The sequence below is a fragment of the Aphis gossypii genome, chromosome 1, assembly GCF_020184175.1.
Source record: "Aphis gossypii isolate Hap1 chromosome 1, ASM2018417v2, whole genome shotgun sequence".
In the NCBI taxonomy this organism is placed as follows: Eukaryota; Metazoa; Arthropoda; class Insecta; order Hemiptera; family Aphididae; genus Aphis; species Aphis gossypii.
The window spans coordinates 4,107,043-4,121,595 of record NC_065530.1 but is presented as its reverse complement, the minus strand read 5'-3'; the positions used below and the strand labels follow the sequence as shown (position 1 = coordinate 4,121,595).

Below are 14,553 nucleotides of genomic sequence, written 5' to 3'. Positions count from 1 at the left end.
TTTTATTGTAATACCTATATCAAAAATTTAGTGCGTGCTATTTCTTAGTGAAATTCATTAAAATAAAACTACAGAATGATATTATCACTTAAACAAACTATAGCTTATTAATAATGTGTACATTATAGTTACAGTTCAAAAATAAATGCAATAAAATAATAGTTATGATGTATCATTAATTTAATACTGTAGAAATATACAAATAATTAATGTTATTCATTATATAAACTTAAGAAAAAACAAACAAATAAAAAATGGCAGTAGTACAGCTGGATTACCTGTAAATACTAGGTACAAAATTAAAATTAATTACAACTTAAATAAACATAAGACTTATTAAATATTTTATAATTATATTAACTAAAAATACTTAAGTATGAAATAAAATATGTCAGTATATAATTCAAGTTTTCACTAAAATGTATAAATAAATAAGATACAAAATCATTAATTATATAGTTAAATTAGTTTGAGGGGATTTGTTAATGGGATTATTTTATTACTAAATTGCTGTACAAATCACTCTTAATTCAACTGAGATTAATTTTTAATTAAATACGAGAATATAAACTTACCTTAATTAGTTATATAACTCTACATAGGAAGTAATAGGGAGAAAACAGAATTGTTGATTATAAATACTCATATAAATCATTACTATTTATAACTAATCTTGCTTATAATAATAATAATAATACTAAACATTGTAATACTTCAATTCTAAAAAAATACCAGTCTAATTATTAAAACATGATGTATATACATTAAACTATCAGTTTCATTAACTTAGTCACAGAATTTTATTTCTAAACACAAGTCTCATCATTTTCGTCGCTATCCGATTTATTAGTTCTGGCAAGTGTATAGCCAGATGCCTTATGAGATTTTCTTAAGTCCTTTTTTCTTTTGTTAGCATCTGTCCATCTCTCTTTTTTTGGAGTAATTGTTTCATATGTGTGATTCAATGGATTCGCACTAGAACAGTCAGACACTATCACATGTGGACTGCTGCAAGTTTCTTTTTCGCTTATGTTCCGTCCACAATCGGTGACACTGTCTGATATACCTTCACAACTAGCACCACTCATTTGGCTGGTTACAAATTCTTCAGTAGAGTAATCTCTTGGTTGTATATATTTATGTTGATATTGTGTACGGCCATCTACTTCAACATACTCATGATCAGTAATGGCACTGTCTGAGAACACACCATTTTGTTTTAATTCTAACCGTAGATTATTGGTTTTACCATTTTGACAATAGTAAGCACCATTGTCTGTTAGTTCTGGCGAAGTCAGTGGCGGGCGTCGAGGTAAATTATTTTGTTTTCTCCGCTGCTTTTTGAAAAATCGTTTTGCTACAGTTATTTGATGTGGATTATAATAATCAATTTGACGTTCAGCATTTAATTGATGTCTCATCATTACAAGTTGTAACTGAGGTGATCTAAAGGATTGTAGAGATACCACTTCACTATTAGACTTTGGTCTCACCGATTGAAAACTATCAGTTCTAATAGATGGAGCACGGACTGAATCTACAACTTTTTTTCTTCCCCATCGATGTTCTTTGAGTTCTATAAATGCGTTCTGGACATCATTTCGTACAAATATGTAAAACCACATTATCAAAAAGTTTTGAAATATATTGAAACAAGCAAACCATACACCCAACCATAGTTGTATTGTTGGACTGTGCATGACTGCTACATTAAAATAAGTCATTGCAACTGTCAACAAATATCCTAATAGAGTTCCATTAAAAAATCGCAGTTGGACAACCGGAGACTGTTCAGGATCTTCTACTTTGCTTGATGGAGTTGTGAGACTGCGACAACTGTTGTGTTCTACCATGCTATTTGTCTGATCTAATAGTTCCAAGTCAGTGGCTTGTGTACCTTCTGAAAGTTGTACGTTGGAGTCGAGATCGTTGGCAACACAGGAAATAATTAAACTGAGAAAGAAGATACCGATAATAACCACTAAAGCTACACTAAGAATAAAACCAAAAGCAGGACCCGGTTTTAAGAAACAATAATCTCCTTCGTGACCTCCATAACCAGGCAAATTGACAGCACTTGACATTCCACACAATAACATTGGTATGCCCCAGCCAACCATGTAGATACCCAGTAATGGCTTTTTAACCATAACATCTTCATGTGGAATATTCATACCACCACCATCGTCAGATGGTGTGCCAGCTGGAAGGAATGGCTTATGTACACGTTTACACAAAACTCTAAAAGCAAAAAATAGTAGAAGGATAATTATTTAAAGCATATGACTACTTTTCATGAGGTGTTGTAAATCGTAGACAACATTTAATATTAATGCATATTGTTAGACGAGTTTTTGTAAAATTGAAAATAGACTGGAGGTTTTATTTTTTTTTTAATTGAATTATTAATAACATCATTTACTAAATAATATAATAAATTAAAAACTCACTTAATAGTCACTGTCATCCAAAACAATGGAGCTAAACTGAAAAATTGAATCAGCAATCCTATTATTTGGCAAGTTCTAGGATTTTCAATGCGATGAATACCATTACTAATTTCATTAAAATAAAATATATATATTAAAGGCATTTCAAACATTTACTTTTTATTAATGTTTTACTTTTACTAACCAATAGATTAAATAAAACATAGCCATTGCAAACCAAGTATTGGGAAGAGAGTGTTTCAATTTTTTAGCCATTTGTATGTTGCTATTGAGTACTATGTAGAGAGTGACTGAAAATAAAAGAAATGTACTTCCCGCAAAAGTGCCGATATAAATTGATGTATGTGCAAATAATTTAGTTTTTTTTTTAGCAGTACTGAAACAATACATTAGGTAAATTAACATATTATATCTTTAAAATTTAAAATAATGAATAATATTATCATACATATTTTTTGGAGGAGGAAGAATATTATGTACCAATGTTGGACTCATGGTCAATGCAAAATAACCAAATCTATTACATGTGTACTCCAACATGCCACCAGTAATGCGTGACAGCTGACAACTGGTGTTTGGATTTATATCCCACAAACCCGATAAAGGATTCCACCACGATGGGCTAGGTCTCATAGTTAAATAATGATCATAATTTTCAGGTTGACGTAATGTTAAGATTAGTGGTTCTGGTACAACATCCATTTCAACACCAACTAGTTTTGTTACTAATATGCAGGATTTAATTTCTGTAGGCAGTAAAGTAACATTGTCTTCAGCTGTTATCATTGGCTCAGGAAACATTTTCCCATCTTCATACACTATGAATACTAATTTTATTTCATTACTAAGCAAATCCTTTTTTGAGTCACTCATAAACAATGAATGTGGTACTTTAATTGACGCCTCAATAATCTAAGCAAATTTAAATACAACAACAATTAGTTTCTATGATCAATACTTGCATTAAATAGAATATACAAAACTAATTTATTTAAAAAATGTGTAGTATAAATTTACTTTATTTTGAAAAAGACTATCATTGTTATAAACATGGCACATCAATGAATTCATTGTAGTAGGAGAATCTTGATCTCGACCCCAAATACATATTAGACCATTGAAATTTTCCTTTGAAATAATAAATTGTTCCATTGCTATAGCTGATGTCTAAAATCAATATAAATATATATTTTAATTGAAATTTACAATTGATACAACATTTAAAAATCTTTTTCAATTTTACCCATCGAGAATTTAATGGTGAAGCAAATTCTAAAGAAGTTTCTAAAGCATTCACAAGTCTGGAGGTGGATTTATCATTTTTTTGAGCAGCTAATAATAATTCTCTGGGTAGCTCAGCCATCAAACTTATTAAATCTACTACAATTGGGGCTAACTGATAAATATAAATTCATGTTAGATTTAATGAAATACATTTGAAATATATATAAAATTTAAATACCGATTTTTCATTGCGTATTACATCCAAATAGTCATCTACAATATCTGCAATAAAACTAATATCAAGATTATCTTTAATTTCATTAAAATGATCTCTTGTGTAATTAAATAATTGCCTAGCTGTTTCTGAGCTATCTTTATGAGTAACATTTGTCTAAAAAAAAAAAAAAAATAAATAAAAAGATTAATAAAATAAATAATTTTTAATATTATTGATATTGAATGATTATCATACCTTTGATTGTGTGTAAAAAATACGAGTGGTTGGACTTGTATAAGGACAATCTAGAGTATCAGGTACTTCCCATATACCGTTTAAATTACAATGTCTACTGACTGTGCCTCTAGCCAAAGGTTCAACTTCTTCATTTGCTTGACATTGTTTAACAGTTATTACATCCGAGACAGTACGAGTCCAATAATATGTTCCTTTATTGTCTTTACTCTCTAAAATAATTAAAACAATTTTTCTATTAAATCATACTTTTATAATTAAATGTAGATAATTAAAAATTGATAGTTGGTAAATCACCTTCAACTCCACAGAATTTAGTTTTATTTGAAATAATAGTCAATGAAATTGATTGAATTCGAGTTCCACTGGATGAGTTCAATTTACACTCATATTTTCCAGTATGATTTGTATTAAGCTTAGCTATTGACAAATTACTGTGAAAGAATTTTAAATAAAATTTTACAATATACAGTTTATAAATATTTATCATTATAATGAGCTTATATAATTTGACTAGTAAAAATCAAATAATAAAATTCATTATAATTTATAAAAAGTAGTAAATATTAGTACTAAACACTAACCTTTGTATCAAACCAGTGTTTTCAAAATTTCCATCAGTAACAATTATTGATGCATTAGTATTAAGTGAATTTGTGTTCCAAGCCAAAATAATACCTTCTAGAGCATCTGTACCAATAGCACGACATAATAGCTCTATTGAATCTCCTTCGAAAAGAATCTTTATAAAAAGGGTAAATTGAAATAGTAAATAAGTACATGAAATTATATAAGCAATGTTTGAAAACACTAGTAAATGGTAAATAAATGTGGAATTACAAGATTTGAGTTAGGTATAATTTCAATTGCTGGTGGTGTATTTGATTTTGGGCGCACACAGTTCAACATATCAAGACGTAGATTTTTAATAGATGTGTCTTTCAAGGAAGTTGGTTCATGGCATTCAGATTTTGGTCCTAATTTTACTTTTTTTTTGACCCACTCAAGAAAACCAGAAATTTCACAATCGCAAACTAATGGGTTATCTGAGATATCTCTACAAGTAAACAAAGTATATGTAACAATGTTAAATAATATTAAATATAAGTAATAAATAATTAATACTTACAATCTAATGAGATGAACCAAAAATGTGAATGTATTTCCTGGTATTTGAGCAATCATATTTTTGTTTATTTTTCTGTAAAATAAATGTACTAATTAATTAGGTAATTACATATTTTCGAGCTATTAGACAGCAACGAAACAAGTGGAAAAAATGTTAAATATTGTAGGTAAATTAATCATAATTTCTTACAATTGTTCCAATGAGAAGAGCCCTTCAAACATGCCTTGAGATATATTTCTGAGTTTGTTGTCAGTCAATGTCCTATGATTTAATATGTTTAATATATCATTAGTAACATAATAACTCATGAACAGAATCAAGTTAACAACTTACAATATTTTAAGATTTGGCGTTCCGCGAAATGCTCCATCTTGAATAATTGAAATTAGATTTTTAGTCAGATCTCTGTAACACACATAGATTATATTATACAGTATACAATTATATTCAAAAGTAATCTTACAGCTTTTGTAAAGTTTGAATAGGTATGGCGTTTGTGGGCAGAGCAGCAATCACATTACTGGACAGATCCCTAAAAGTAAACAAAAACAATATTATATGTTTAAGTTAGAGGATATTGATCTAGTCTACACATTAGTTCACTTGACTTACAAGAATGTGACTCCAGTAAAGTTAGACAGCTGAACCAGTGGTATCTCACTGAGATACATGACAGGCTTGTCAAGCCCGCCACATTTAACTTTGCTGAACTTGTCGCCAACACGTCTTTTCGGACAGACGCACCGTTCCGGACATGCTGCAACATCCACAGACGTCGCCGTCACCGCATCAGCAGACTTTTGAGCTGCAACCACACCGACCAACAGCAACCACAGTGCCCACAACCATGAACTAGCATACATTACGACAATTGGCGATCAAAAATCCTCCTAATACAACCTCGGTCCACCGTCTACACAAAAAACGGTTCGCAAAAACACCTCCTCTTCGTCTTCATCGGACGCCTTCATCGCGTTAAAATTATATCAGTACAAAATCATCAACTAATAAACTAGCTCAGAATAGATCGCAAAGGTTCACTAAACACTCTTTGTCTTCGTATTTGTTACGGCAAAATACGAACAACTTCACGCATTTTCGGTTTGTTTACAATTTTTTTGTTTTCGTTCTTCGTTTAAGATGTTAACTGTTAAGTAATATTGTTATTATTTATATATTTATTTTCTTCCCTTTCCAAACAAACGAACACATAACCTCAAAATGTGCTATCCGACCATAGATAATAAAGATCTTTATTATCTATGCATCCGACCGACCCACGATTATAAAGAAAATATTCCTTCCGACCACGATTTAAGATATCTTAAATCGTGCTTCCGATGTGTAACCTGTTCTTTATAGTCGTGGACCGACCTTTATTATCTTTAAATATTTCTATAGACCGACCGGCGGGCAGCCACTGTCCGGACCGTCACTCAGTCGACTACTCGACTGTCAAGTGTCGTTGTCAACCAGACGTCTAGACAGTCTGTAGACTGTAGTCCTGTGATGACCATCACTGGACACTGACTGTCATTCGTAATTACTGTTCGCGATAGAAATATCGGCATTGTTATTCAGGATTCAAGGTTGCATCACAGAATAATAATTAATGTATTGTTATTTATTCAATAATCATACTTTTCATACTATCATGTTTTGTGGTAGTAGAAGAAGTATTTTTTTTTAAATTTCTTTATCATTGCTCCGATAACGTTATTATCACAACAAAATGAGATAATATAGCTATTATTATTTATCTACATTAATATAAATATATAATATATTATTTATATTGTGCGCAAAAACAGTATCTGTCGGAAATCTTGTATTTTTTATTTTATTTCATTGGTTTCTTAAAAATGATATAGTAAACCGTTTTTCATTCTTGGATACGCCTCTATTTCGTACACGACTGTTGTCACGACAAATGATGTTTTAAAGTCCCTTGAGTCACTACAATTCGAGATGTCCAATCCTAATGTAAACGTTAGTTTTGCTTGCCAGCGGTGTTTCACACCAATTCGGTTGGACAGTTCATTTAACACCATCAGTGAACATACCATCGCTGAATTGTCACGTAAGTATTTTGATTGATTACATGTTGATCCCATTATGATACAAGGGATGTAGTGTAATTGTTGTTGTTTGCAGTGCCGATTGTCACTTGCCCAGAAGTTGATCTTGAGTCTCAGGCCAAACACATTGATCACATTATACCTGGTTTCCACTTGAATGATTCTTCTAGTGGAAATAATGGCTTCACTTTGTTGGGTGAAGGGGAGACACCAACTCTTAGCCATCAAATGAAAGTTAGTTATGTACTGCAGTACCTATATGTAGTTAGATTTTATTTAATGATTATATTAGAGAACAAAAATATCCATTCCATGGTTCTTAGTTGATATTAATGTAAATCTCATATCAGTTTAGTATTTTGTCCTTCATGATCACACATTATTCAAGTTTTCGCTATTTACCTTATACATATAATCGAATAACTCTAAAAGTAAGAACAGTTTACTTTTTCTTATAAGTACCTACTTTGGAATTGGTTTGAGGGTTTCTACAACTTCAATTAAACCAAATATTAATTCACTCATTTCTCAAAAAACTAAGTTAAAAATTCCTATTAGTTTTTTTTTTGTTTTGTTTTTTATACAACATAATCTAATATTAATAATTTGTGTAGGTGGCAGCCAACCTTTTCGATATTGTGTCTGGAAATTCAAAGGTAAACCACCCACTGTGTGATGAGTGCACTGATGTATTGATGGATATGATGGAAGAGGAACTTCAACAGGCTGAAGCAGACTATACAGATTACAGCAACTACTTGAAAGAGTTAGTACCATTTTTATTATTATTTAGACCGATGGTTTTAAATGATAATATTATATGTATTGCTTAGACTTTCCACTGAAGAACCAGAAGATATGGATGCACTGAACAAAGAATTGGAAGATGTGAGTATCAAAAATATGTTTTTTATTATTCGGTATACGGTAAAGTATCAATTAAACATGTTGATGTAAAAGTTCTAAAAAAGATAATATAATAGATCAAAGAGTCCCAACTTTTTTTGACTCACGGCACCCTTAGTCATTTTCTAAAAATCCAGAGGCACTCTATTGACAACTTCGGTTTTATTTAACAGTGCATAAGTAAAAACAAAAGTAATATGATGTAGATATAATATACTATATATTATATTATATTTTATAAAACAAATTATTACATTGAAAATTAACTATATATTTTTATTTTTCATTATTATTGTATAAATAGGTGATATAATAAAAAATATATTTCAAATAATTTCGTGGCAACCCGGTTGGGAATCTCTGTAATAGGTACTAAACTTGTCAATATGATTTAAGATTCTTATTTTTAATTGTGTCAATAAATAATAATATTGCTGTAATTAATAACTAACTGTATAATTAATTTAAAAATATAAATATGATTACAGTTGTTAAAAGAAGAGAAAAAGTTGATGAGTGAACTAGCAAACTTGCAAGAAACTGAAAATGCATTGGACAGTGATATAAAGGAAGCAGAAAAAGAAAAAGAAAGATTAATTAAAGAAGAGGAGCGGTATTGGAAAGAATATAGTAAACACCGAAGGGATTGTATTCTCATAGAAGATAAACAAAAAAGGTCAGTTTTTGATTGTTTTCATTATAATAAAATTAATTAATAATTTGATACTTAAAAGTATTTTTTCTTTTTACAAATTGATATAAATGTACAATATTTGTTACAGTGTCGAATGTCAAATAATTTATACCACTTCTCAATTGGCTAAGCTAAGGAAAACAAATGTTTTTAACGCAACCTTTCATATATGGCATCATGGTCATTTTGGGACCATTAACAAATTACGACTGGGTAGATTGCCATCAGCTCCAGTTGATTGGGCTGAAATAAATGCTGCCTGGGGTCAAGTCACGTTGCTTTTAGTCTCATTAGCTAGATATATGAATTTAAAATTTGAAAAATATCGTCTTGTACCTTATGGAAACCATTCTTACGTTGAAGTAAGTTATTTTAAATATTCTATTAAGATTAATATATGTAATCAGAAATTGATACTAAATCAAAAATACAATAATTTCCAATGACTTAAGTCATTATGTCAGTATTTTTATTTATAATATTAAGACAAGGTATAAAATATACTAATTGTAAGTTTATTATTATGGAGTATGGGCTATTTCACACAAAATCTATATACTTAAAAAAAAAAGAAAGAAAGACATTCTGCTTAAACTTTTAATTCCTGATAGTTGATAGTATTAGCACAAATAGATTAAGTTGAAATTAACTATACCTATTCTATAATATTAATATTTAACTATTCAATTAAAATTGTTAGAGATAAATATCATATAATTAAATAATAACGTAATTTAAAATGGTTGAATGACATATTGAATTGAATATTGGTTGAACAATTTATTATTGTAGTTACATTATATTAGTACCTAATATCTTATAATTTATTTAGATATTAATTTAATTTATACTAGAAACAGATAACTTATAGTTTGGTTGCTTATAGCTTTTTAATAATTTACAAAATTTATGTCAATTAGAAGGCTAGCCAATGTGTGTTCGTCATAGATAATTGACTTACAATTATCTTTAACTTACCTAATAAGATGACCATATACAATACCTCAAAATATTAAATACCTATGAACAAAGCGATACATTTCTTAATAGATTAGTGGTATGTTTACTATATTATAAAGAAAAAAAAAAAGTGATAATCTCTTCGCCCAAACATGTAAATTATATTATTAGACAATTTCTTAACAGGTAAAAAGGATGTTTTTACTTAATAAATTACACTAATCACAATTTGGAAACTTAGGAGACTAAGAATAAAAAGCAGTCACAAATTTGTATTTTTTAACATTTAATAATATTTTTATTTTATATTTTAAGATATGTATACGTTTTTAATAAAAATAATTCAAGTAAATCATATTATATTGGGCTGGTGCTTAAAAGAAACACATATTAATTCATTTTAATGTTATAGGTTTTAGGTGAAAAAAAGACATTGCCACTGTATGGTCAAGGTGGCATACGCTTTGTCTGGAACACAAAATTTGATTTGGCTATGGTGGCATTTTTAGACTGCCTCCAACAGTTTAAAGAAGAAGTTGAGAAAGGTAATTCTGGATTCCATTTACCGTATCGAATGGAAAAAGGAAAAATAGAAGATTCAGCAACTGGCAATACATACAACATCCGGTAACTATATTAACTCACTTTTATTAATATTATCAATTATTATTGAGCATTAATATTTATAATACACATTTTCATTATAGAATACAATTGAATTCCGAAGAAGGTTGGACTAAAGCTCTCAAGTTTATGCTTACCAATTTAAAATGGGGCTTAGGGTGGGTATCTGCTAAGATAAACCACGAAATGTGAATAAAAGAAAACTGATAATGAATTTGAAAAAAAATAATATAATTTGTATTTTGAAATTTTTATATAAATTTATAACTTATTAAATATTAAATCAACAGTGTAATTTGTTTAAATTTAATTACTTATTCAAAACAATTTTATTGGTCAAAAACCACATTAAGCCAAAAAGAAAACTAGATGATCCATTTAAAACTTCTGATTGTGTAATTATATCTCTAATTTCTGGTATAGTATATTCAACCACTTCGATATCTTCTCCTTCATGTGCAAGACCACCTCCTTCAGAAATTTTCATTTGATCAGTGACTTCAGTGTAAAAAAATGTCATAATAGAACCAGCTGTACTTAGGGCAGCTCTAAAAACAAAAATCATTAATTTTTTAATTCTCGTTATTTTTACTATATAGTGCTAGTATTATATTTTAACATAAAATATTATTGATAACATAGCAAATAAGTTTTCCTAATGAAGTATTTTGAAACTCAATGTGATGTAACTAATGTTTATTAGTATTTATTTTAAGAAAAACTATTAAGTTCAAGAAAAGATTATTTTTATAAATGTCAATTTATTTTTTATTGTTTGTATGAATATCTTTATAATAAAGTATATAAAGCTTATTTTGTATAATGCATAAATATATGCATTATTATATACATTTTATACATTTGATATTAATATTGATTCATTAAAAAAAAACAGGTAAGTAGTTTAATAACTACTGAAACATTATTAAAGCTTTTCATAGAATCATTTGACAGAAATATATTTCACTTAAGATATAGAAATCACATTCACCTCCTCCAATTAACAAAAATAAAAAGTCGAAATATTTATTTACACTTAATTACTTCTATAATATTTATAAAGAAAAAAATCACAATACTTTATGTAGTTTCAATATAGAATATATAATTTTTAATGTAGAATACATTACCTACAACTGATGATTTTTTCCATATCTGACACTTTGACCTCATAACCACATTCTTCTCGGACTTCTTCAACAGCTATTTCTTCAAGACTTTTGTTTTTGTCTACTATACCAGCACAAAATTCTACAGTCAAACCCATGCTAGGTGGATATTTTACAGTGTCAATATATCCATCTTTCGGTCTATCACATTCTGGTATACTTTTATAGTAGACACCTATAAGTAACAACACACAATCAACAATACAATACAATATACCAATTAGTGCTCATTTGCTACCTGGTCTAAATTGTTTAACGCACACCAATGTATTTCTGGTCCTGTTGTAAATGATCACAAACACTCTACAGATAACACACAAAAAATATCATTATAATAGGTAATGATTTAAAGATGTTACCTAATTAATATTCTTATTCTATTCGTTTTACTTTGGGCACGAAAAGAAAACAGTATGAGACTATTGAAAAATATATCAACTATATATTTTATTAATTTTTCATTAATCTTATAAATAATAAATAATAAAATATATTTATCTATTTAAATTGAGGATTAATTGATCATGATCAATATCTTTTAATTGCATTAAAAACAAGTTTGGAAAATAATCATTTTATTAATACTACTGATTTTGTAGTAATGGGTTGAACCCTGATTTTTTAAATCGAACCGAACTTCAAATTATTTTTTCGAACTCGAATTGAACCAAACCTTCATATTTTTTACCGAACCTATTAAAATTTTAAGTCAAACTCAAACTTAATACTTTTTATCATGTACATTGTATTTACCTACAAATTAAATCAACCATAATTATTAATTACTAATGTATTTTAAGTTTTTGTATCACCTATTATACATATTTTTAACTTTTAAGTCTAAGTAATTGTATTATTTACAATACATTTAAATTTTAGATAATTTCTTCTTATTAATATTTTTTATATAAGTAGGTATCTAGTATCTACACAATAAATAATAATAATTTAATAATCAATTATTTATAAGAAAAAAAAATTTAAAATAGAAATACACAAAATGCAATTTATTATTAATTATTTATTTTTAAAATATTATCATTAATTAAAAATTATAAATTAGCATGTAGAAATACTAATTGTTCTACTGTACTAGAACTAAGTCTCTGTCTAGTAACTATTGGTCTGGCTTTAGAAAACATGCCCGCTACAGATTAGCACAGAATAGTCTAATTATTTCTTAATAATCATCAATTTAATTTTTTTCAAAATAACTTTTGAAGAATTGTACAAATATTTGGTTTTCAAACTATCATGCCATCATGGCCAGTAAGTCTGGTTTGATAAATGTTTTCGAACAGTAAAAGATGTTTGATAGTTCGGTTCGGTTTCAACCCATCACTATGATTTAGTTATTCAGGAAGTTATACTTATAGTTATAAATGATAAGTTATGTCCTAATAATTAGCTATCTCGATTTATCTCTTGAATAGCTTAATCATCCTAAATAATAACAATAGAACTCGGAGAATTTATAGTCATGTATTAGAAAGAAAAATTTATTATTAATATTTATTAAACTTAATATTGTTCATTAATCTAAATTAGACATGTCAATAAGGGATTGTTGATAAAAATAAAACAAATAAAGTATAATAATAGCTATGAAATGAATAACATTCAAATGTGATTATAAGACATATAATCATAATTTTACTAACTTTCAATCATTTGTGTTTTTTAATACTTTATACTTAAATGAGTCTTTTAACTAATAGATATATAGTTTTAAACACAAAACAAACGCATTAATAGAATAAAGAACAAAATTATTAGCCATATAATATGATGTAATATATTAGAGCTTATTATATATTATTATAAATAATTACAATAATTAAAACATATTTTCAAATAGATATTTTTAAAATTATTTATTTTTCTAACTAATTAAACAATTATATAAAAAAATAGTTATATCTATAGTTATGTTGGAAATAAAAAGTGTAATGTTCTATGCAACACAGTGCCTAAAATATCTAATATCATACTGTACAAAAATAAACAAAATAAGATTTTTATTAGGGTGTAATAAAAATTGTTTAAAAACTACTGTAATGTAATCAAATTATTTGTTATACCACTTTTGCATTTATATTATTAATGTTAATAAAACCATAAAATAATGCATTACTTATTAGTTTTAATAATATAAAACATATTTACCCATTATGACTATCAATTAAGTCCCACTTAATTTCATTTCCTCCCTAAACAGAAAAATACAAGAAAATACTTTTATACTGCAACTATAGTAAATGAAATGACTGAATACAATTATAAGATGTCTATATGTACTTGTTTAAATATCAATGAAAATGGCCTGATGAATGCTGATTCTGTGGTTTTAACAACTTTGACATCTGTTATGGGCTTCATGGTTATTACAAACAGGATTCAAAACATCTGTACATAATATGAAAAACAAAATTATAGGTAGTATTGTTAGATTTTAAAAAACCAACAGGTTAGGAATTGTGTAAGATATAAATATAACTAAGTACCCACGTAATGATAATTCAGCTGTCGGATAAACGTCGCGATTTTGAAAAAAAAAACTCAAGTACTTAACCCAGTAATCGCGCCAATCGGGATGGAAAATGAAACGTAACTAAAGAAAATCTGTATAATTCATTGATCGATCCCAAGCTGTCGCATAGCAATCGTCATTGTAGACTCGTAATATCGTATTAAACAACAAAATATATTATTGTAATAGCCAATAGGTACCGTGTATTCTGTGTCCATGACAATCGTTATCATAGTGAACACCGTTGATGATAAATAAGTACTTAAAACTTAAGTTTCAAGTATTCATTGAGTAATAATATTTGTTAACATTTATTT

At 27.9% G+C, this 14,553-nt stretch overlaps 3 protein-coding genes across 4 annotated transcripts; 1 reads left to right on the top strand and 2 right to left on the bottom strand.

The window, feature by feature from the left end:
* Positions 1-153: 153 nt before the first annotated feature.
* Positions 154-6,758, bottom strand: LOC114129017 (adhesion G protein-coupled receptor A3). The gene is made up of 16 exons (XM_027993633.2): positions 5,888-6,758; positions 5,739-5,807; positions 5,609-5,680; positions 5,465-5,536; positions 5,276-5,347; positions 4,987-5,203; positions 4,731-4,888; positions 4,444-4,580; positions 4,147-4,358; positions 3,913-4,065; positions 3,694-3,846; positions 3,468-3,617; positions 2,899-3,362; positions 2,635-2,826; positions 2,451-2,555; positions 154-2,241 (listed from the first exon to the last, which is right to left on the bottom strand). The coding sequence occupies exons 1-16, from the start codon at positions 6,136-6,138 to the stop codon at positions 807-809; spliced, it is 3,912 nt and encodes a 1,303-aa protein (XP_027849434.2). The 5' UTR covers positions 6,139-6,758; the 3' UTR covers positions 154-806.
* Positions 6,759-7,041: 283 nt separating this feature from the next.
* On the top strand, positions 7,042-10,832 carry LOC114129018 (beclin-1-like protein). The gene is made up of 8 exons (XM_027993634.2): positions 7,042-7,355; positions 7,430-7,587; positions 7,968-8,119; positions 8,187-8,241; positions 8,748-8,935; positions 9,042-9,315; positions 10,326-10,540; positions 10,621-10,832. Exons 1-8 carry the CDS (start codon positions 7,244-7,246, stop codon positions 10,727-10,729), a joined length of 1,263 nt encoding a protein of 420 aa, XP_027849435.1. The 5' UTR covers positions 7,042-7,243; the 3' UTR covers positions 10,730-10,832.
* Positions 10,542-14,550, bottom strand: LOC114129020 (uridine diphosphate glucose pyrophosphatase NUDT14-like). Of its 2 annotated transcripts, none has more exons than XM_027993638.2 (6): positions 14,211-14,550; positions 14,005-14,112; positions 13,873-13,916; positions 11,945-12,009; positions 11,668-11,881; positions 10,542-11,085 (listed from the first exon to the last, which is right to left on the bottom strand). In XM_027993638.2, the coding sequence occupies exons 2-6, from the start codon at positions 14,083-14,085 to the stop codon at positions 10,848-10,850; spliced, it is 642 nt and encodes a 213-aa protein (XP_027849439.2). In that variant the 5' UTR covers positions 14,086-14,112; positions 14,211-14,550; the 3' UTR covers positions 10,542-10,847. The 2 variants fall into 2 exon arrangements, with proteins under 2 accessions (XP_027849439.2, XP_027849438.2); XM_027993637.2 differs by having other exon boundaries at positions 14,215-14,546.
* Positions 14,551-14,553: the final 3 nt, after the last annotated feature.